General features: G+C 45.2%; 1 protein-coding gene across 4 annotated transcripts in view; it reads right to left on the bottom strand.

Annotated features, from left to right (window-relative positions):
• Positions 1 to 1,242, bottom strand: part of KIAA2012 (KIAA2012 ortholog) — a 102,696-nt gene extending 101,454 nt beyond the window's left edge. For 2 of the 4 annotated variants that reach the window (XM_032354454.1, XM_032354453.1), the window contains exon 1: positions 255 to 1,242. In XM_032354454.1, the coding sequence (XP_032210345.1) occupies positions 255 to 338 (84 nt within the window). In that variant the 5' untranslated portion in view covers positions 339 to 1,242. The remainder of the gene's footprint in view (positions 1 to 254) is intronic. The other 2 variants (XM_032354452.1, XM_032354455.1) reach the window with 2 other exon arrangements.
• Positions 1,243 to 23,334: the final 22,092 nt, after the last annotated feature.

The following is a 23,334-nucleotide window of genomic DNA, read 5'->3' as shown; positions in this document are numbered from 1 at the left end:
AGCAAATGAGGCTGTAAGTGAGTGCTCAAGGGGAAGGAAGAGGGTCCCAGAGGCAACACTGATGTGCAAGCACACTTCCTTGTTTTCTTGAGTTTAACCAAGGGAAGAGGGAACATCTACCCTCGACCACCCCCCAGCCCCGCCAACCTCACCAACAGACCAAACCAAAACACGCATGGTTCAGCCCCAAATGGAAAAATAGAGCATTCTCTTCCCACCCCCCAAATATGCCTTTATTCAGCTGTAAGACTCACCTCTGGTTCAAAATAGACTTCTAGCTTCTGTTTGTTCTGGACCAACTTCCCATGTCCCCGGCTCAAGAGGGAGAGCGTGAACATGTTTCCCTTCTGACCACCCTCCTCAAGGGCAGTTCATCTTGGTTTTGAAGGCTGAAAACTGGTCACACCTCAAGATTTCCTGAGCTCAGCAGTGAGCCCGAGAAGACCACAAACACTGGGCCTTTTATGAAATACATTTTTCCTTCGTACAGCAGCTTCTTAATAACAACCAGCCACACAGTTTAGACAGTGTGTGTCTTTGTCGGGAGAAAAAAAATAAACCGCAAAATCCAGACTGATCTCAAGCTCTGGATTGTCTCCTCCTCCGGCAACCCCTCTCTCTCTCTCTCTTCTTCGCCTGCACCCTTGTTGTCCCACTGTCCTGTTGCTCTGTTACGGGGCCCGCGTGCGCATACTGATCTGGGCCACTGCACCATCCTTCTCATTGTGAACGGAGGTTGTTTCCTGGTTGCTATGGTAGCACAGGGACGTGAAGTCTCTTCAACCAGCGGAGGCAAGGCAGGGACTGCTGAGGGCAGTGTTCACACACTGCGGGGGAGGGAAGGTCAAAGGGACGGTTCAGGGACCGGGCTCAGATTTCAAGTCCTGATTGCAGGAGCCACAGCGATGTTGGGGTAATTTTTTCTGTTACAGTACTCTTCTTGCTTTTAGAGCTGTCTTCCCTTTTCTCCTGATAGGCCAGCTTTTCACTGTCAACCAGCCATTGATAGACTCAGAGGAGTCGTCTAGGTCACCTAAAGCAACCTGTGACGTTTTCCTTGGCTGAGCTCCAGCATCTTCTCAACTGGACATGAGGCCTTTTTATGGTAGTTGTGGCTTTGCATGGGTGAGTGTGGATACTGGGAATCTCCAGATTCTTTTGCAGGTCTGTCTCACTTGGGCAACTCCCAATCTCTTAAGAGATGTGGGGGGAAGGGGTGGGGAGGTGCTTTCCACAACTGTCCTGCATGATGCAGAATATTCCCCCTCCGCGTACCAGTAGCACCCACTTTGAGAAACAGGGCTATGGCCTGGGCTGCTTGGTTCTCCTTGATGCTGACGCTATGAGGGCAGGACGCAGTAAGAAGTTCAGGAAACCAAAAGACACTTTTGCTGGTGATCTAGAACCCAGCTTTGATCTAGAAACCATCCTGCCCTGTCATCAGTCTACTGAACTTCCAGGGCCACCTTGTGAGAGTGCCCCCTACTGACCTCCAGGAAGAAGTACAACAGGCTTCAGGCCCCGTTAGGTTTTAGATCTCCCTCTGTCGCTTTCTGAGGAGGCAGGCTCAAGTCTCCCGAGGAAGAAATACGGGTCATGCTATTTAATAGATTGGGTTTATCATGGACAATTAGAACATTGAATGCAGAGGTTCAAAATGGAATTTAGTCAAAACCAGTGGGTGCCATTGCAGTACCCATTAGAATGGCTATTGTTCAAAGACAAAACAAAACAAAATACCAAGTGTTAGTGAGGAGATGAAGAAATTAGGACCCTTGTGCACTGTTGGTGGGAATGCAAAGTGGTGCAGCCCCCGTGGAAAACAGCATGACAATTCTTTAAATAAGAATTTAAGATGAGTATAAGAAATAAGATGAATACCATACGATCCAGGAATCCCACTTCTGGGTTTATAATCCAAAAGAAATGAAAGCAGAGATTCAGAGAGATATTGAAAAACCCCATGTTTCACCCCGTGAGTATCACTCACAATAGCCAAAATGTGGAAATTAGTCAAGCAACAAAATGTGACATAGTTGTGGAATATTATTCAGCCTTGAAAAGGAAAGAAAAGTCAGATTCATGCTACGATATGGAAGAAACTTGAAGACATTATGCTAAGTGAAATAAACCATTCACAAAGGGGAAAATATTACAGGATTACAATTATATGAGGTACTTAAAATAGTCAAATTCCGAGACTCAAGGTAGAATGGTGTTCATCAGGGCAGGTGGGAGGGGGGGAGGGAAAGTTAGTGTTTAATGTTTAATCTTCAGTTTGGGAAGATGAGGAAGTTCTGGAGGTTGGTGGTGATAGTTGCACAACAACATGAAAGTACTTAATGTCAATGGATGGTACATTTAAATAATGACTGAAATGATAAATTTCATGTTGTACATATTTTATCACAATTAAAATCTTAAAAAAGGAAAAGAAAACAAAAAGCTGAATTTATCACTTTATAATCTGAAGGCCGACTGGTCAGCATTACTGTGGAGTGAGCTCCTCACTACAGGTGGGACGAAAATCCTACAAAATGAGGGTTCCAGAGAGTTTACAGGGCTCTTAAGCTATAGTTGTTCCCTCTCTTCCCCTTTCTGCCCCTTTGATATGCAAAAGGGACCCACCACAAAACTTTACTGGGAGAGATACATATTAATTATATATTATTAATTAATTATATAATATAACATATATTAGTATATATCACTATACATGGCCTCTGTCTTCAAGAGGCTCCCAGCAGACCCTAACCACCCACCAATTGAACTGCTGGGCATTTACCCCAAACATGTAAATATATGTGATCTGAAGGGGCACCTGCACCCCAATGTGTATAGCAGCAGTGTCCACAATAGCCAAACTACGGAAAGAGCCCAGATGTCCATCAACAGATGAATGGATAAAGAAGATGTGGTATATATATATACAATGGATTGTTATGCACCCATCAAAATCGAATCTTGCCATTTGCAGTGACGTGAATGGAACTATAGGGTATTATGCTAAGTGAAATAAATCAGTCTGAGAAAGACAATTTTCATTTGAGCTCACTGATATGAGGAATGTAAGGAACAAGGCAGAGGATCATAGGGGAAGAGAGGAAAAAATGCAACAAGACAAAACCAGAGAGGGAGATAAACCATAAGGGACCCTTAATCTCAGGAAACAAACTGAGGGTTGCTGGAGGGGAGGGGGCTCCCAGGGATAGGGTGGCTGGATGATGGACATTGTATGTGCTATGGTGAACGTTGTGAAATGTGTAAGACTGATGAGTCACAGACCTGTACCCCTGAAGCAAATAATACATTCTACGTTAATAAACAACAACAGTAATAATAAAACTAAAAAAAAAAGAAGGAACAGCAGCTCCCAGCAGGGTAGAGAAGACAGGCATATATGGAGCAGCACCTGAGAGGGGTGACAGATAGGACACATGTGACAGATAGGACACATGTGACAGATATGACAATGGAAGTGGAGATAAGTAGGCACTCCAGGACAAGAGGTGGGGTGGGTGTTGTGTGGTGGTGGGCCTTGTAGAGGGCTCCGAAGAGGAGGGATATTAAAGGTGGGCTTTGATGAACTGAGCAGTGTAGGGCAAGGAGGGAAGATGAAACAGGATATTGCAGGAGGCGCGGACAGGAAAGTTTGAGATCCTTGGTGTAGCCAAAGCCACAGGTCGTGTGGGGAGAGATGCCGCTGGAGAACCAGGCCAGTGGGCCAAGGCCATGAAGGCCACACGTGCCCTACTAAGGCGCTTTGGACTTTATTCGTCAGGTTTCTTTGTTTGTTCTTTTATTTTATGAGATGCGGGAGTGGGAGAGGGACAGAAAGAATAGATGTAAGGGATTTTGAGGTAAAGCCAGTAAAACGTAGAAATTATTAGATTCAGAATTAGATTGCTTAGGGGCGCCTGGGTGGCTCAGTGGGTTAAGCCACTGCCTTCGGCTCAGGTCATGATCTCAGGGTCCTGGGATCGAGTCCCGCATCGGGCTCTCTGCTCAGCAGGGACCTGCTTCCTCCTCTCTCTGCCTGCCTCTCTGCCTACTTGTGATCTCTCTCTGTCAAATAAATAAATAAAATCTTAAAAAAAAAAAAAAAGAATTAGATTGCTTAGACATTTTTAGTAGTATCATTTCAAACATTTTGGTCATGAAAATACAGGTCATTTCCTAACCTTCGTGTTTTCGTAGAACTTCAGACTTGAAAAGGACATTAGTGGTCACTTTGTTTTTGTATTTGTTTTCCTCAAGTGGTTCACAGGTTCATAATGAAATTTATTTTGAATTTCAAAGGAAGAAACAGCCCCGATCCATTACTGAAAATTGAATCGCATGGACTTTATCATAAAACATAGTAGTTCTGAGTAGCTTGTATGACACTAGTTCGACTTGTTCTGTAATAAAAGACTGTGTAAAGTACTACAGTGTTTGTAGTCTCAAACACTGCTTTACTTAGCCACTTCTGTGCTGTGTTTGCAGTGAGTAGTAAAACATGGTTCTTTTTACAATAGATTTGAGTGGGTGAATTCTAGTAGAATTGATTTTTTTCTTTTTTTTTAATTTATTTCACTTCTTAATGTTTATTTAAAAAATTTTTTTTCAAAGATTTTATTTATTTATTTGACAGAGATCACAAGTAGGCAGAGAAGCAGGCAGAGAGAGAGGAGGAAGCAGGCTCCCCACTGAGCAGAGAGCCTGATGCGGGGCTCAACCCCAGGACCCTGGGATCATGACCTGAGCCGAAGGCAGAGGCTTTAACCCACTGAGCCACCCAGCTGCCCCCCCCCTTTTCTTTTTATTTATTTATTTATTATTTTTTTTAAATGTTAAATTTTAATTTAAAAATTTCCAGTTTCATTGACAGATAATTGACATACTTCACTCAGGTAGGTTTTTTAAAGCCGGCGGGGTGATGGGATTCCATCTGGGTTTTAGAAAGATAACTCGGAGAACAGTAGAAAGAATGGATAGAATGAAGGACTTTCAGGACTTTGCAGCCCAGGCCAACCTTCTCTTGGATTTGAATGAATTAATCAAATCATCAGGAATAATCATCCGCTTAATTGGTCTTTGACTGGGAACATAAAGGAGGAAACTCCATTCCAGTTGCAAGAAAATACAGATGTTGCTGTTTGCAAATGTCGTTCCTCGGGGAAGACAGTTAGGAACACAAGAAGGAAGCGACTGAGCGACCGAGACCCGAGGAAGAACCACTACTGTCAGCCGAGGAATGACTCCAGGTTGCTCCAGCGGAAATTCTTCCTCCGAGCTCACCTGACTTAGAAACCTTAAGTCACCGCTATGCGGTCAACTCCAGGAGGTGACCTCGCTGAGTCCAGGTCGAGTGAACAAAATACCCAGGGGCCCATCCAGCTCTCCCCACACCGTGGCAAGGCTCCCAGGCCTCTGAGGGGCTGTAACCAGTGAGCAGCCAGACCACAGCCCAGGCCTCTCCTAAACTGTCGTGTTTACATCTGTGCTGTTTAATATGGACAATGAACAGATGTACCGATCAATTAATAGACATTTAAAAGCATTTACTCAGACCCCACAGCAGTTTATGGAAAGTGCATTTAGAAAGCAATCGAGGTTATTGCTATTCTAAAGTGCTTGGGGATCCCAGATGAAAGGCCCTTGTAACTGGAAAGTATTTATAACTCAAGAAGAAACCCTCCACACCCATGTCATATACCACCAACACCATCTCCCGGCGCGCCCGACCTGTCAGTCCATGCCGCATGTCTGTTTAAATTACACTGTAAGTTCTATAGGGTGGAGACCTTGTTTTTATGGTTTGTAAAGCATCATGAATAACCATGGCACTCTGTAAATAAATAGGAACCACATGAAACAAAGAAGGGAGATGTTGTTCCATGGCCGTGTCCCGCAGCCTCCAGGAATTTGTCCCTTGCTCCAAAGTGCTGGGGGTAAATGGATGCCCTTCTGGGGAAGTGGCCTGTGGGAGAGTGTCAGCATCCTTATCCCCCTTTAAAAGGCAGTATGGGGACCCCTGGGTGGCGCAGTCTGTGAAGCAGTTGACTCTTGATTTTGACTTAGGTTGTGATCTCAGGGTCTTGGGATTGAGTCCAGCATCGGGCCCCCTGATTAGCGTGGAGTCTGCTCGAGATTCTCTCTCTCCCTCTGCCCCTCCCACCCCCACTCATGCTCTCTCTTTCTCTAATAAAAAAAAGTTTAAAAAAATATATAAAGGGCAGTATGATAGTGTTTTCCAGGAACTGTGTGCACCAGCAGGGCAGCCTCCCAGAAGAGTCATTGATGTTGCCCTTGTTACCCACAGAGGAGAGATCAGTGCACAGAGAGATTAAATGATTTGCACAAAGCCACAGGACAAACCAGAGGCAAAACGGGTTCTTGTTCAAATTCGGTCCTCTTCTCGGCCTGCTGGTCACCCCATTTCTGCAACAGAGTAGTAGCAACTATTCCTGAGAAGCTACGTCCTGGTTAATATCCGGCAGCTGGGAAGCTGATGTGACCGAGGTCACCGCAACTCCTTCTTCAGCCTCAGAGCTGGGGACTGGACCCCAGATCTGTGTCTGGCCCTGTGAAGGCCTCCAAACACTCTTATCTCCCCAGCCTTGCTTATCCTCACTTTACCTTGCAAATCGAGTTGCAAGAGAGTCAAGGAAAATACATTTTTAGCTTTTCAGTCTCTTGCTCTGGGGGGAGGGTAGAGGGAAGGTTGCTAGAACCATCCGTGGCTACCTACCGTAAGTACCAAAGACAAGCTGCATGAGAAAGTCAAAACAAAGGATTTTTTAAAAAAACATAGACTGTGTATCTTTTTTTTTTTTAATGGGATAGGATCGAGAGGGAGACAAACCATAAGAGACTCTTAATCTCACAGAACAAACAGGGTTGCTGGGGGGTGAGGGGGCAGGGAGAGGGCGGTGGGGTTATGGACATATGTGCTATGGTGAGTGCTGTGAAATGTGTAAACCTGACAATTCACAGACCTGTACCCCTGGGGCAAATAATACATGATATGTTAAAAAAATAATTAAAATTAAAAAAATATAGGCTGTGTAGGTGACAATCAGCATGACCTTGCATCACTAAGTCTCTTTCCATTTGCTTGTGGGTTTTTTTTTGTTGTTGTTTTTTCATTTGCTTGTGTTTTATATTTCCAATTAGACTGTAAGTCTTTGGAAGGTAGGAACCACATCTCGAGATTCTTCATACTTCCCATAACACCCTTGCATATAGTAAGAGCTGAACAAAATTTGTTGCTTGCTTTTTCATATGCTCAGAGAGATGTGAATGATCTCTGGGCCAGTAGGAAAGATATACCAAAAAAGAGATAATAAGGTCAAAGCCTGTTTTAATAGGCTCTCGTTTGCCTACAGTGCAAAGCTTAAAGCTATAGGTTAAAGACTGGCCAACAAAAACTTGGTGTCCAAAGGCTGAAAGGGCCCAAGAGAATCAGTGTTTAAGATCCGGCCCCCTAGACTTGTTGGAAGAAGCAGAGACCTGCCAAGACTTGCTCAGAGACTGGGGCTAATTTCTCATGTGGTGTAGGTCAGGTGTGAAAGCAGAAAATACAAAAGACAATAAAGAATATTCTAGAACCATAGCAAGGGAGAAAGTCAGTGATGACTCCCTGCTTCCTTTCTCTCTTTATGTATAAATTATGACCTCACGGCCTGCCTAGTTCAGGAAGGAGAGGACTGAAGATCTATTTATTTTAGATTTTTCTGAAGGGTTTGCTTTGGGAGTCTCAAATATAGCTATGCTTTTGCTCAGGGCTTCATTTTATTCGTAGGAGTGCTCACGGTCATTGCAAGTTTTTAAATTTATGGTGGGGGAGATAGGAAGGCTGGGGAAAAAATAAAAATCACACATTTTTGGATCTTTCATAACATGGAGGAAATCAATCACTGTTCTGGCTAGCGGCCCAGTCACTGGGGGCAAAAGTGAGAAACCTTCGTAGGAACCAACCTGTGGAGGGTGATGAGAGCAGCGGTGATTTCAGTTTCAAAGGGAGGATAGGATGTAGGAGCAGATGCCGTTCATTAAAGCTATGTGGGTCCTGATCATTGAGAACCACTGAACATTAGAGTAAGAAGAGAAAATATTTTATGACTGTCATTAGTGTGGTTGTAGGAACAGTTTTTCTTTTGATTTTCATTAAATATTTTTCTGATGATGTTTAATTAACAAATAGGTGATGTATGTAAGGCACTGAGTACAGTGTCTGTCACATAGTATGTGCTCAGTAAATAGAAAGTACAGTTTAACCAAAAATTCCATTCTATACTTAAGAGTATGGGTGAATTCTCTCCCCACTAGTAATGCTCCCCACACAGTAATGCTGGACAGAGTGACTTTCTGGAAGCCCTCCCCTCAGAGGAGGGAATCTTGTTTGGAGTCTAAGCTTTTGGGCTGTACAACCAGACACTGATCTGTCCCCTGGCTTCCAGGTCACTCTTTAAACTCCATGATGGGAATAATTTCTATACTTTCTAACCACCACAGAGTAAAAATTGTACAAAAAATTGTAAGCTGCCTGCTAATAATTTGAGAGAAACATTCATTCGATGCATAAAACATGTATGTTTTTTCAGGGACATATTGTGTAACCCAAGGTAGACACAAGTTCTCTTCCTACCATTTTTTTTTTTTTAAGATTCTATTTATTTATTTGACACAGAGAGATCACAAGTAGGCAGAGAGGCAGGCAGAGAGAGAAGAAGGGAAGCAGACTCCCCACTGAGCAGAAAGCCTGATGCAGGGCTCGATCCCAGGACCCTGAGATCATGACCTGAGCTGAAGGCAGAGACTTAACCCACCGAGCCACCCAGGTGCCCCCTCTTCTCACCATTTGCCCACACTGGTCAGGTTTCGATGTACAAATGGCTATGTCCCCTGCCTCAGCCCCAGGGAACTGGAGGGACCGTCTGAGGAAGAGGAAGGGGCATCAGGGAGCCTGGGTTCTGGGAGAACCTTCCTCTCGAGGCCCGTGCATTGCTGCACTTCTCCTTGGGAACCCAGGAGCCCATAACCTACAGGTGATCTCGCTGCCTGTTACTTAGCTTTTAAGGAAAAGTCAAGTCTTCCTGAGAACTGAGTTAAAAAGTAAGTCCTCTGGAGAGATGGGATGAATCGCACTGTGACGGAATGGGACCCAGAGTGGACGCCTGAACCTGGGATTGGTGAGGAGACGCATGAGGGACAGAGGGAGAGGAAGTGGGGCAAGACGGAGGACAGTGACCCCCGGGAGGCAGGTTGGGAGGCGCATCCCCAGCAGCCTTGTCTGCTCCGCGATTTTCCTGCCATCCAGCCCGTGCCCACGCTCCTCCCAGCAACCATCTTAAAATGGGGCAGAGGCTGCCAACTTCTGGGTGGCCCCGGGAAGCTCCGCAAGTCTACATTTAAGGTCGAGGAGCGGCCTATTTCCGTCTCCTCTCACAGAGCAGACCGACCCGGGGCAGCAGAATCCCTTCCCCGGGGGCCAAAAGACCGGCTAAGACTCCATCACAAGTTGACTGGAGCAGGTGACAGTGCGGTCAGATACGAGCGGTGCCTTCCGCAGAGCCTCGTGCTTCTCGCCAGCCCTCGGTCATGCCCACCTCTAATGCCAACCGGCTCTCAGAGCTGCTGTCCAGGGGGAGTTGTTAGGCAAGCAGGGAGAAGGTCTTGGAAACAGTGCCTTCCAGTGGGGGCTACTGAGAGCACGAGTGGCTTTTAAGATGTTTACGATAATCCTTCCCCTGATTCACTGTCTAGACATGGTTAGGTGCACAAAGGGTTAATAGGCCTTGTAGGACTCGGCTGCCAAGTACACTTCATGCTCAGTCCAGCACTCCCGGTTTGTATTCTTGCGCTGCTGGAGTGGCCTGTTCATGGCATCTGGTTCCCTGGCAACAGCTTTCATTGGCTCAATCAAAGCCCTTTCTTCTTAAGAACGCTCCTACCGAGACGCCCACCACCACCACTAATCACCATCTTAACTCAGGGCTTAGGATGCAGCTGGTATGAAAAATAACATTTGTGGATGGGAGACGATAAATCCGTGACTGGGCTGAATACACCTGCCTTGTGCGATCCTTGCACGGGCTTTCTACCCGGCCGTTGGAAATTACCTGCTTTTCCGCTGGGACAGAGAGAAAGTCGGGCCCAGAAAGTTTCCCAGCGCTGAAGTCCTTTGTTCGGCAGAAATCCCTGAGCCTCTGTGATTCATGACTCGTTGCTTCCTGGGCTGATCTGTGCTATAACTCCGGGCTCTGTGCTGTGACAAGGGGCGTTGCTGAGTCGAGGGAGGTCAGGCAACAAAATCCATATTGTGGAAGGCTTGTCCCCAGTCAGCCACAAGCTGCGGAAAGAGGTCAGCCTGCGCTCGAACCCGGGGAGCCAGGTGGCTGTTCCACCCGCCCCAAGATGTCTCAGCAGCTTCTGAATGGCAGGAAAAAGTAGCTGTTCCGGCCGCATTGGGGAGAAAAAAAAAAGTTACCCGATTTTTTAATCAAGATGGGCATTCTCAGGGGGGAAATTCTTTAGCCTTACTGAGAATTGCTTTGGGTTTTCTTGTTTTGTCTAGGGAATCCATAAAGTGAAAGCAACAAAGCAAAGAGGAAGCAAGCTGTTCTCAGTTTTGGTTTACGGGTATCAATCCGTTTCATTCATTGTAGCTTTTATTTATTTATTTATTTAAATTTTTTTTTATAATTTTTTAAAAAATTTTATTTATTTATTTGACAGAGAGAGATGACAAGCAGGCAGAGAGGCAGGCAGAGAGAGAGGAGGAAGCAGGCTCCTTGCTGAGCAGAGAGCCTGATGTGGGGCTCAATCCCAGGACCCTGAGATCATGACCTGAGCCGAAGGCAGAGGCTTTAACCCACTGAGCCACCCAGGCGCCCCCATCGTAGCTTTTTAAAAATCAAACTTTCTCCCATGCACTTAGACTAACTGAAGGCTAAACACATAGCATCATTCAGGAACCAGAAGCATTCAAAATTCACGAATATTTACAGAAGTTTGACTTTTGGCCAGCCGGCCACCCTGAGTATTTGTGCTGCCCTAACTTTCTGGTTCCTCAAGAGAAAACAGTCGTCTGGTCACAGAGCCCAGGTGCAGCGGGCCCGCTCATGATTCAGGGATGGTCGGGTTTGTGGCTCCTCTGCCTGGGCAAGCGAAGGTCCTCTCCTGTTGCCACGTGTGGATGAAAGGCTCTCTGTGTCCGATGCCAGCCTGGCCACAGCTTGGCTAGGCGAGGGCTTTCAGTGGTGTGACCTCACATGCTGTTCAAGTATGTCAGGGGGAGGGGGCGCGGCACTTGTCAAAAACAACACACCTTTGGGAGCTCTGTGGGGACCAGGCTGATTCTATCTCCTATTAGGCATATGATGGGAAAACTCCTAACCTCTAAGGGCCTCAGTTTTCTCATCTGGAAAATGGGGATGATAGCACTTAGCCTCGGAGGGCCATTGTAAGAACTAGAAGAAATATGTACCAGTGCCCCAACCCCTGCAGATTCTGGCTAAAGGTTATTTATTTTCTGAGGTTGAAGAATTCCTTGAATGTCAGGGATTCTTGGGGATGGAGATGAGGAAGAGGTTAATATTTATAGAAACAAAATTCTGGTAATCCTTCCTCAGATCTGAGAGTCACTGCAGATCGAAATGGAGATGTACCCCAGTGCCGTAGAAGAATTCTCTCTCCCCTTTGAGCCCCTCCCTGAAAAAAATTATGGAGCATCTTCTATAGGAATGTTTTGTTATAAGATGTGTAATTGGGATAAATAAAGAGTACAGTTCCTGGGCTCAGGAGGCTCACAGACTAGCAAGGGAAAATAAGATGTGTTACAAGAAGCCTATATGTTCCTAGGCTTGGCATGATTAAATAGTAATACCCTAAAATGCTTTTCTCCAGGAGACACTGGTGGTGGAAGTTTCAAGATACCCAGAACCGAAGGACACATTTTTCAGCTTGGATTCTAAGCAGGAAGTGATTCTTATCCTTCCTCACAAAGGATAGCACACTCTGATTAAAGACCCAGAGAATAAAGACACAGAACACTCAGCGAGAGTGTAAAACGTTATGAAATACCACACTGCCATTTTCATTACTTAGCAGAACAGGCAGCAAGCATTGTAGGGCACAGTTGAAGGAAGAAAATCTTTTGAATATCTCAATTGGAAGATGTATGTTATTTCAAAGCTGCTTATACTGTGAATATGTAAGCAAAGACAACTTTCTGTGATTGGTAACAAGGTGGGGAGGTTCAAAACACTGTGGGACATGGGTCTAGAGATTCTAGAACCTGTGAGAAGATTCCAAACTGACCCCCAGATGGTTCTTTTGGCCATACCATTGTGAGCTTTTGCTAATTTTCAGGGTGGAGAGAGGGGAAACCCATGTAAGAACCCCTTGTATATTCTTTGGAGCTAACTTCATGTAAGAACATGACCTAGGGATCGCAAACAGGTTTCCTGTTGTGTACCAAATCCAGTCAGTTGGTAGTGGCTGCCTAGAACACTTGACTGAGAATAATTCTGCTGAGTTGTGGCCTGGCAAAAAAGAGTTTCATAGAAGGGGCATCTGGGTGGCTCTGTTGGTTAGGTGTCTGCCTTCAGCTGAGGTCATGTCTCAGGGTCCTGGGGTGGAGTCCCAGGTAAGGGCTCCCTGTGCAGCAGGGAGTCTGCTTCTCCCTCCCCCTCTGCCTCTCCCCCTTTTGGTGTGCACGCTGTCTCTCTAATAAATACATAAAATCTTAAAAAAAAAAAAAGTTTCATGGCTGATAAGCTAGGTCTCCAATAGGCAAGGGAAAGAGAGTGAATTGATATACATATACAGATCTTCCTCAGCTTATGATGGCATTAAGTCCCAATAAAGTCATTGTAAGTGGAGAATGCACTTAATATACCTAACCCGAACATCAGAGGTTGGCCTAGCCGACCTTAAACATGCTCAGAACACCGACATCAACCTGCAGCTGGGCCAAACTGTCTAACCCCAATTCTGTTTTAGAAAGGGTCGAACATCTCGTGCGATTGATTGAATACTGTAATGAATGAGAAAGCATGGGTGTATGGGTACGGAACAATTGCGGATGTATCAGTGGTTCACCTCTCCATCCTGGTCTGACTGACAGCTGTGGCTCGCTGCTGCCCCCCACCATCACGAGAGAATAGCATACCACATATCACTAGCCAGGGCAAAGATGAAAATGAAAAATTTTCTACTGAACGTGCATTGCTTTGGCATCATCCTAATGCTGAAAATAAGTTGAACTATCGTAAATTGAACCTGCCGGTTGAGGACCATTGGTACTGAGCTTTGCCGACTCAATATTTAAACAGTACAGGATTCTTATTACAGGGTGTGGATTTAATCGTTCTTAACAAATCATTCTGGCAACAACCTAAAGTCAAAAGTTGAAGAACTATTCCACTTATTATTATAGTAACCCTAGTTCCTCAAGTCTGAGATGCCATACATTTTTAGATACACTGATAATATATTAACAGGTTTTAAGGGGGAAAAACTACTATAAATATAGCACTTATCTGAGTAGTCTTTTTCAGTACCTCATTTAATGTTTGGGAATAGACCTCTTCTTTTTTTTATGATTTTATTTTTAAGATCTTTATTTTTTTAAGATTTTATTTTACTTGGGTGGCTCAGTCGTTAAGCATCTGCCTTTGGCTCAGGTCATGATCCCAGGGTCCTGGGACCCAGGCCCACATCAGGCTAGGTGGGAAGCCTGCTTCTCCTGTTTGTGTTCCCTCTCTCTGTGTGTCTCTCTCTGTCAAATAAATACATAAGACAAAATAATTTTTAAAAAAAGATTTTATTAAGTAATTTCCCCACCTACATAGAGCTTGAACTCACAACTCTGAGACCAAGAGGTATATATTTAACCAGCTGAGCCAGCCAGGCATACCGAGAATAAACCTCTTTCAATTTCAGCCTATGGATTCTTCTGAATCGTTTGTGACTGTTGACAGTTGTGCATAGCATTATGGGGATCCTCTGCTTTTTATCACCTGACCTTGGGGTCTTGACCTTCTTAGTAAATGTAGGCTTAGGCAGTATAGTTGTTAGCCATATGGTAGAATGCTAGGGTTTCATTTTTATTTCCTGTTTGGTTGCATTCATAATTTGTTCTACTTCTTTTTTTCTTTTTAAGATTTTATTTATGTTACACATAGAGAGCACAAGCAGGGGGAGCAGTAGAGGGAGAGGGAGAAGCAAGCTCCCCACTGAGCAGGAAGCCAGATGCAGGGCTCGATCCCAGGATCCCAGAATCATGACCAGAGACAAAGACAGATGCTTAACAGACTGAGCCACCCAAGTGCCCCGATGATTTGTTCTACTCTTAATTAAATTAAACGTTTTTAGAAGGTAAACAGCTTCTCTCGAAAGTTATAAGGAAGGTTCTAAAAGATACTTGGGGCCTGAGAGTCACTTTGTGATAAAGGAGTTCATCACACCAACCTCCCTTAACTTGAAAGGTTCTGCTATTTCTCCTGAGATATCTCCATTTTTGTTGTATGTAATTACTATGCCCATTGTGTAGACTGGCAATCTTCTTCTAGTGTCCTCTGGAGTGCTTGGCCGTTGTTTTCCTAGAAAACATGAAAGTGTAGTCGTGCCTTCAGCAATAAACATTTGCTTCACTTACTGTAACGACGCTGTGCTAAGTTCTCCCATGGGCAGACAGCAAGAGCTCCCTCTCCACTTACTCTCCTGCCAGCGGGCGGCAAATTTCTTTTAACACAAGTTCTAAGTGGCATCCCCGTTTTACAGATGTTAAGATGTGAACTCAGAAGAGTCTGACACCAGGGCACCTGGGTGGCTCAGTGGGTTAAGCCTCTGTCTTCGGCTCAGGTCATGATCTCAGGGTCCTGGGATCGAGTCCCACATGGGTGGGGGGGTCTCTGCTCAGCAGGGAGCCTGCTTCCCCCTCTCTCTCTGCCTGCCTCTCTGCCTCCTTGTGATCTCTGTCTGTCAAATAAATTAAAAAAAAAAAAAAGAGTCTGACATCAGAGGGAATAAAGCAGCTGCCTAAATGAGGTAAACTCTGAAGTTTCGGGTCAAAACTCCAGAGGCCAATAAGGTAAGCACCCCACCATCAGCCCCGTTATAGAATCTTGGCTCATTGTATCTGAAATCTGTTGAGAATCTCTCTTGAGGATCTATTGTTAGATCACTCATAATGTAAAATAGAGAGCATTGCAAGAAAGTAACAGAAGGCAAAGTATTAGGTCCCGGGAGGGAAGGATGGAGCAAGCGCTGTGGGAATTCCGGGGGGGCGGGGGGTAGAATACTTCTGCTTGAATAAATCAGGGCAGAGAAGCAGGTGATATTCAAGTGGGTGTGGAGGAAAGAGGTGCTGAATGGGACCCTGTGGAGAGAAGAGGCAGACTGCGGTGACCGAGAAAAGGGACCTCTCAGATCTCCAACTGTGCGGAGCGTAATGACCGCGGGCCTCAGGTGCACACTCCGAAATCCATCCCAGCCATTTCCCCGCAGCCAACCTTCCCTCGGGCGGCTCCTAGCCAGTGACTGGGGATGACCGCAGGATGAGGGCAGGCAGACTTGTCCTTGGGAGACCCTGCCGCTGGGGGTGGGGGGCTCCTCTGGTGGGTGACTTGGTCTCCAGGACTCCCAGGCTGCCTGGTTGAACTTGGTGTTGGGGTTTTTTTTTCCCTTTTTTTTTTTTTTTTAGTAGGCTTCATGCCCAGTGCGGGGCTTGAACTCATGAGATCATGAGTCCCATGCTTTATCCACTGAGCCAGCCAAGCGTCCCCCCCTTGCCAAACTTTTAAAGAATTTGTGAGAACCGCACAGCAGTCTAAGACCACTCCCATGCTCACATTCCTCCTTTTCCCGCTCCGGCGCGGGGCCAGACCTGTCTGCTGCCGGACAGGACTCCGGGGGCCCTCCCTGTTTTCCCTCACAGGGGTTTTTCCTAATAAATCTCTGGCACATCTAACCCTTTCCTGGTGTCTGCTTCTTGGAGGACTCGGACAGGCACCCAGTCCTTGTGGGGTACCAGGTTGATGTCCTCAATGTTCTAAATCTACTGTTTCACTTCTTTCCCTCCCCTTTCCCAGTTACCACTATGTGTTAGAAGTTGGTACATCAGATATGCTCCAGGGTAAGAGACATTTTAGGCAGTACGAAGTAGGAAAGTCCCATGGAGAAAAAGGAAGAAGACCTAGAAGATGATTAGAAAGACATCCTGGGGGGAGGGGGTCCTGGGGGGCTCAGTCGGTTCAGCATCTGACTCTTGATTTCGGCTTAGGTCATGATCTCAGGGTCGTGAGATCGAGGCCTGCATTGGGCTCACAATCAGCGGGGAGCCTGCTTGAGATTCTCTCGCTGTTCCTTCTGACCCCCCACCCACCTCTCGCTCAAATAAATCTTTTTTTTTTTTTTTAAGATTTTTTTATTTATTCATCTGACAGAGACAGAGCCAGAGAGCCCAAGCACGGGCAACGGCAGAGGAGAAGGAGAAGCAGGTTCTCCCAGCAGGGAGCCCGATGTGGGGCTCAATCCCAGAACCCTGCGATGATGCCCTGAGGCGAAGGTAGACGCCAACAGAATGAGCGGTACTCACAGAAATAAATCTTTAAAAAAAAAAAAAAAAGGGGGGGGGGCGAAAAAAGAAATCCTGGGACACCTGGCTGGGCTCAGTCAGTTAAACATCCAACTCGCGATTTTAGCTCAGGTCATGATCTCAGGGTTGGGAGATGGAGCCCCAAGTCAGGATTCTTTCTCTGCCCCTCCCACACCCCCTCACTTCCCCCCTCTAAAAAAAAAAAAAAAAAAAGACCCTAATTTTTTCTTACTATGCTAAGATGGCACTTAAGGGAGCCTGGACTTCATGTCCTACAGCCTGGAGGCCCAAAGAGAGCCTGACTTCTTTTTTAACTCCAATTCTAATTCCCTGGGAAAAGCTCCACTGGACCCAGCTTGGGTCAGACGCCTACCCTCACAGTGATCAGTATTTTTCCAGTGGGTCAGCAAAAGGGCCATGATTCGTGCTCTTCCCGAATGGTGGGGCTCACGCTTGCTGCGTTGCCCGCTGGGTGTTCTCAGAGCAGGAAGAAAGGCCGCTGCTCTGATCATGTGGGGAGACTCGGTCATCTCTTGGGCCTCGAGAGTGAAACCAGGATTTGAAATCCTTGTTTCCTGTTTCAGGACCTCTCTCTTCTCTACCTTCCTTCTTACTGAAACATCCTATTAAAGAAAACAGTAATTTACTGGAGCTTAGCTTAGTGAGGGACTTGAAAACGTGCTCTGCTTTCAAGTGGGTTATGGATTATTTTTATTTTGCACCTTATTAAATTCCTATGGAATGTACTCGTTTTTAGCAGGCAACTGGCAACACTGCTTTTGGGAATTTGGGAGCCCCGGGAGGAGAAAGATATAGTACTCCTCTCTCCACTTTCATCACGGCTCTTCTTGGACTGACAGTGTCAGAATGTTAATGCCGTCTCCAAATCCTGGCTGTTGGCCCCAAAGTCACAGCGTTCGGCGCTGTTAGTGCTTTTTAGTGCTTTGGACACGGAAAAGGTAAGATTTTGGCAATGCCCTCCATTATCTTGACGGCCCAGCTCAAAACTGGGCTCCTTATCCTGCACCCCCACCCCGTGCCCCCGCCCCCGCCCCCAGCACGGTGGTGATGACTGCCGCCTGCTGAGGCTGCCTTGGAAAGCTGGCGTTTTGCTGGGGTGAATTCAAGCCCCAATGGCAGACTTGGGTTGCAGTGGAAAGTAGATTCCAAAGCTGCCCCTGGAATGTGAACTTTTCCTGGAAACTTTCCATGCTGCCTCTTAGAGAACAGCAGGCATCAACGTATTCACACCAGGAGTCAATTACAGAAACCCAAATTATTGCCATTCCAATAAACAATGATCTCTCTCCCTTTTCAAATAAACTTGTTAGGATGGCCTAAAAGTCAGGTCTAATTACACGATCAGATAGCATAAATCTGATTAGAAGCTTTTCGTCGACTTTAATTAATTTTCTCCTGCAATCAGAGCTATTTTTAGTAAATGTTAAATATGTATTTAAACAACTTTCATGTAAACTTTTTCTGAAACCTACTGGGGTTCTCTTTCATTCATCCTTCTTCCTTTGTGATGAGGCATGAATGTTCCTAGGACACAGTATTCTGAGAGGAAAAGTAGAGGAGACTGTCTCGCTTCCACAGCCGGTAGTATGAGTCCACGTATCCCGGATACGCACACAAGGATCATGTATCATAGGTTGGGGGGTGTCATTTAAGGTGGTCCTGAGTAACTGTTAAATGTTTGATCCACTAGCGAGAAAGTGGGAAGAAGTAAAATTTGCTTCCCTTTCTCTCTATCATACATGGAGAAAATATCCTACCTGCATTATATTACATTAGCAGTAGAATACAACTACACTTTTCAAATTTGTCTGAAATAGGACCTTCCAAGGGCAGTCATTCTTACAAATTATCCTTCTCCTACCCTCCACTGCCCCCATTCCACACACCCACCCCAAACACAATTTCCTCTTCCCAAGGTGCATCTCTATACCCCCTCCAAAATTTGTGAGATATGCAATCTAACTGATTCAAATCCGGATCTTATAGATGGTAGAAGGGAGGTCATCCACTTTGACTGAGCACAGCACCTGGTACATAACGGGAAGGAGGGAGGGAGGCGGAGAGGGAAGCAAAATGGAAGAAGAGAGATTCTTGTGCTCTGTATGGTTAGGATTCAACAATCTCTTTGCAAGTTCATCCTTGTGGTTGTTAAGTATGACTGGTGAAATTTGGTGAAATGTTATTTGACCGAATGCCGAGCGCTGGTTAATGTCATCTGTCAGGTACACTTAGTATGTGTGCAGGAGTGGGTAATTGTGGGCGAACTCTTTTTCCTTTGTAGTGGGATTTCTTAAGGGTCTGCGTTAAGATTCTATGTCATCTTCATGTTGATGAAAATTACTGCTGTCATTTTGGGTTTTTCTCGGTTCGCTATGTCCTTGTCAGTTCTGATGATGAAAAAAGCTCCCTTGAGATTTTTTTCTTAACAAATTTCCATAGAACTCAAGCAGTTGCCTTTTTTTTTTTTGGCCTTTTTTGAGAGGCTAGGAAATGTTAGTCTGAAACATTTAAGTTTGACTGTAATTTACTAATTGTAGAAGTTACTCTTTTCTTTTGGTTACTTTTAATAAGCTCTAAAGCCAATGTCCTTGAAACCAATGATCATCATGTTTTTCTCCTTTTTTCAAATTGACCACGAACAGCAGAAATAAAGAGAGAATTTCTATGTAATCATTCCTAAGAGGTAATTAAAAAATCACAACCACCAAATATGAAGGAAGACTTATTTTCTTGTTGATATATTTGAATAATTCGCATTGAAGTTAACGCACACAGGAAAGGAAGAATTCCCTGAAGATTATTTCTTTAATATGTATGCATAAATTGATTTGGGGCTGTTAGGAAAGGACGGAGCCTTTAATCAAATGTAGTCAAATGATCTGTTTGCACTGTTCAAGGAGAGATGATAGTGTCCACTTATCAGGGTCCCCTACACCAGACAGCAGGAGACCTCCCACACTCTGCCTTAGAGAAAGGACCCAGTTTGGCCAAACAGTAGATAAAAAAGAGGACTCACCACTGTCTGGGCTGCCGCTGGCTGGGCCAAAGTTTGATAATGTCTAATAATATCTCATGTTTACATAGCAACATCTTCCTGGGGGCAAAGTGCATTACCAGCGTTATCTCATTAACCTGTCCTCTGACCCTAAAAGCAACCATATTTTAGTGGGGCTGAGTGTGACTAGAAGAGAGAAAGAACAAAAGAATGAAATGGCAAGGCTGGTTTTGGAATTCAGATCTCTGCATTTCCTGGCCATGTTGCTCCCCTGTGGTCCATTCACGCTCTTAGATGATCCGTCGAAGCCCATTCCAAGTGATGGGAGCCTGATGATTTGGCATGGCCTGATTTAAAAAGGAGAAATGGGGGCACCTGGGTGGCACAGTTGGTGGAGCATCAGAGTCTCGGTTTTGGCTCAGGTCTGATCTCAGGATTGTGGGATGGAGCGCTGCCTCAGGGTCCACGCTCAGCAAGGAGGGTGCTTGAGGTTTCTCTCTGCCTCTACCCCCTACGCTCTCATGCTCTCTCCCTAAAATAAATAAAATAATTTTTTTTAATACAAATCTTTAAAATACGATATTTTAGGGGTGCCTGGGTGGCTCAGTGGGTTAAGCCTCTGCCTTTGACTCAGGTCAGGATCCCAGGGTCCTGGGAACGAGCCCTGCCTTGGGCTCTCTGCTCAGCAGGGAGCCTGCTTCCCCCTCTCTCTCTGCATGCCTCTCTGCCTAAGTGATCTCTGTCTGTCAAATAAATAAATAGAATCTTTAAAAAAAAATAAAATAAAATAGGATATTTTAAAAAGGAGAAATGATTCTGTTGCCTCTTTCCATTTTTTGTGTGTTCAAAGAATTGGTGGAAAATCTTAAATATCCTACCGGTATCTTCTAATTTAGGTGGTCTCAATCTTGGTTCAATGAGTTTGGGGAGGTAGGAAGAAACTATCTGCAATCTTGGGCATATATGACTGTACTTGTGTTTTTCTGAGGACCGAACCCATTGTTTCCATCAGATTTTCAAAAGGATCTCTGATTCCTTGAGTAGAAGCTTTGGGTTCTTAGTTTTGTTCTCTAGCTATAGTGAGGTATTGTAGCTGGTTACAGAAAGACTGGTATTTAGAGTTCTAACTACACATTCAGCTCTAATCTAGTTACAGGGTCATGGGGCAATGGAAATCGTTTTTTGCCAATAAGCTACAAATCATACCTGTAAGGGTGCTAATACTTTCTTTGGCTCCACATAATTTTCCATATGTGATCCACTCACTTATTCTTGTATTTCAGACATTCACTGAGTGTACTGTTTTCCTAGGGTTCCTATAATAAATTACCACACACAGGGTGGCTTGGAACAACAGAAATGTATTCTCTCTCAGTTCAAGAAGCTAATAGTCTGAAATAAGATACCAGTAAGACCATGCTCTTTCTGAATTTTCTAGAAGAGAACACGTCCTTGCCTTCACTAGCTTCTGGTGGCTGCCAACAATCCTTGGAGCTCCTCTCCCGATACACACATCACTCCAGTTTCTGCCTCTGTCATCACTGGCATTCTCCTGGTGTGTCCTTCTACCTCTTTTTATAAGGACAACAATCATATTGGATTAAGAGCGCACCCTATTCTCATATAACCTCATTTGAAGTTTATTAACTACATCTGAACTGACCCTATTTCCAAGTAAGTTCACATTCTGAGGTTCCAGGAAGGACATGAACTTTGGCGGGGGGCACGACCAACTTTGAGGGGGGCACAACCAACCTGTATACTGACCATCTCTATGTTCTAGATATTATGGTGGGCACCAGAAATTAAATATAAGACAAATGACTGCCTAGGCTTTCATAATACTTAATGCTCTTGCTTGATTTTTTTTTTTTTTTTTAGTCCAGTAGTGTTCCTTCTTTTTGGGATTCCCTTAGATATCCCAGGGTGATGTGGAAATGTCCCAGGGTGATGACGGAGGGGTCTAGGCCTTCTCCCTCATTTTCTTCTGAAACCACATTCCTATCTGTTTCTGCAGGGAGCATGAGAGCTGGAGTGTATCCAATACAGAGCTTGATTAACTTTCTGTGGTCAAAATAGCTACAAATTCTCCTTTTCATCAAAAAGTGAATTTGTGTGATACATGAGTATGTAGGGCGACTGTGAGCAGATCATTACCAGAGTACTTTCCAAAGAGCAGGAATGGTGGGAGAAGAAGCTGGAGAGCTAGGCAGAAATCATGAAAGGACTTGCATGCTTCATATATATACATATTTATACATATTTAAGATATTTATTTATCTGAGAAAGAATGAGAGAGAGAGCGGGCGTGCAAGAGAGCGCACAAATTGGGGGAGGGCCAGAGGAAGAGGGGGAAGCAGATTCCCCACCAAACAGGGAGCCTAATGTGGGGCTTGATCCCAGGACCCTGGGATCATGACCTGAGCCGAAGGTAGACTCTCAACCAACTAAGCCATTCAGGCGCCCCTTCAGTTACGGTTTTAAATGAAGAAGAGACACAGTCATAATTCCATTGACTGTGATTCTCTCTGGCACAGGGTGGAGATGAATTGGAGGAGGGACCAAAATGCAGGCAGGGAGATCAGTTAGGGGGCCATTATCGTGATCTAAGCAAGAGATGGAGGTCATGGGGAGGAGCTAGAATCCGAGTTAGTTGGCCAACTGTAGGGATTAAGGGAGAGGACAGAGCCAAGGAGAAATTGCAGTTGCTGGCAGAAGGAAATATATAGCACCAGCTGTTGGGTCTCAAGCCACTGACCTTGTCTTCGGCGTCCACTATGCCTCTTAAACACTCAGAGTCTGCCCGACTGTAGAGGAAGGAGGACAACCGCAGGGAAAGCAGGATTTCCCTCGGAACCTTCCCCGGGGCAAGTCTCGCAGAGGTAGCCACAAGTGCCTCTCAGATGGGGAGTTGCCTGCTTTGCCTTATTCTTCAAACGGAGTTCATAGATGGGCTTTTCAACCTCCCAGGGTGCCATGGTTGGGAAGTCGGACATCTCAGGCTGGAGGGTGACAGAGCCTAGGTTGGCTGTGAGACAGTCTTGTGTCCCTTGACCATTTTAGTACCTTGCACTCAACAACTAAGCCAAAGTTATTTCCCCAAATCAGAGTAACAGTGGTGACTTTTTTCATGCTTGGAGAGAGCCATTAACTCATTTTTTCCAAACAACTCCCAAACTTCTGAGAGAATCTGTCATTATTTCTCAAATCTCTCATCTTGGGGGGAGGGGGCTGGATACAGGGTGAATACTTGAGGACACACGCAGTGAGTCATCTGGAGTTGGATGTTGACCTTGAGTCACTTTGTCCCAGGGGGTTCTTATTGGGCTCCTCTGCAATCCCTTTTATGTAAGAACGCAATGAGATCAGCTAAATTCAAACCCATTTTGGCTTCACAAGTCTATAAGCTTCCCCCACTGGTGACTGTGATCGTCCTGTGAGACCCTGTCATGGGAGGTGAAGTCATTAAACATAGGTCATGGAAAGGCAGGGTCTGATTCCCCACTAACAAACAGCACATGACTTGGAATATACGTCTTTCACAATCCCAAGAGAAGTTAATCACACTTTTAGTGATATTTCAAAGACCGAGTTGAGTCTATGGATACCCACAACTCTTTAGTTAGGGTAGTGGGGCGGAAAAAGCAGAAAGATGTACGCAGTGTGATATAGAAATGAAGGGGACTTAGGCTGAAAGTCACTGAACTTCCTGGTTTCTCAGCTTTAGGGA

Source organism: Mustela erminea, chromosome 8 (genome assembly GCF_009829155.1).
Source record: "Mustela erminea isolate mMusErm1 chromosome 8, mMusErm1.Pri, whole genome shotgun sequence".
NCBI lineage: Eukaryota > Metazoa > Chordata > Mammalia > Carnivora > Mustelidae > Mustela > Mustela erminea.
This window is presented reverse-complemented; position numbering and strand designations above follow the sequence as displayed.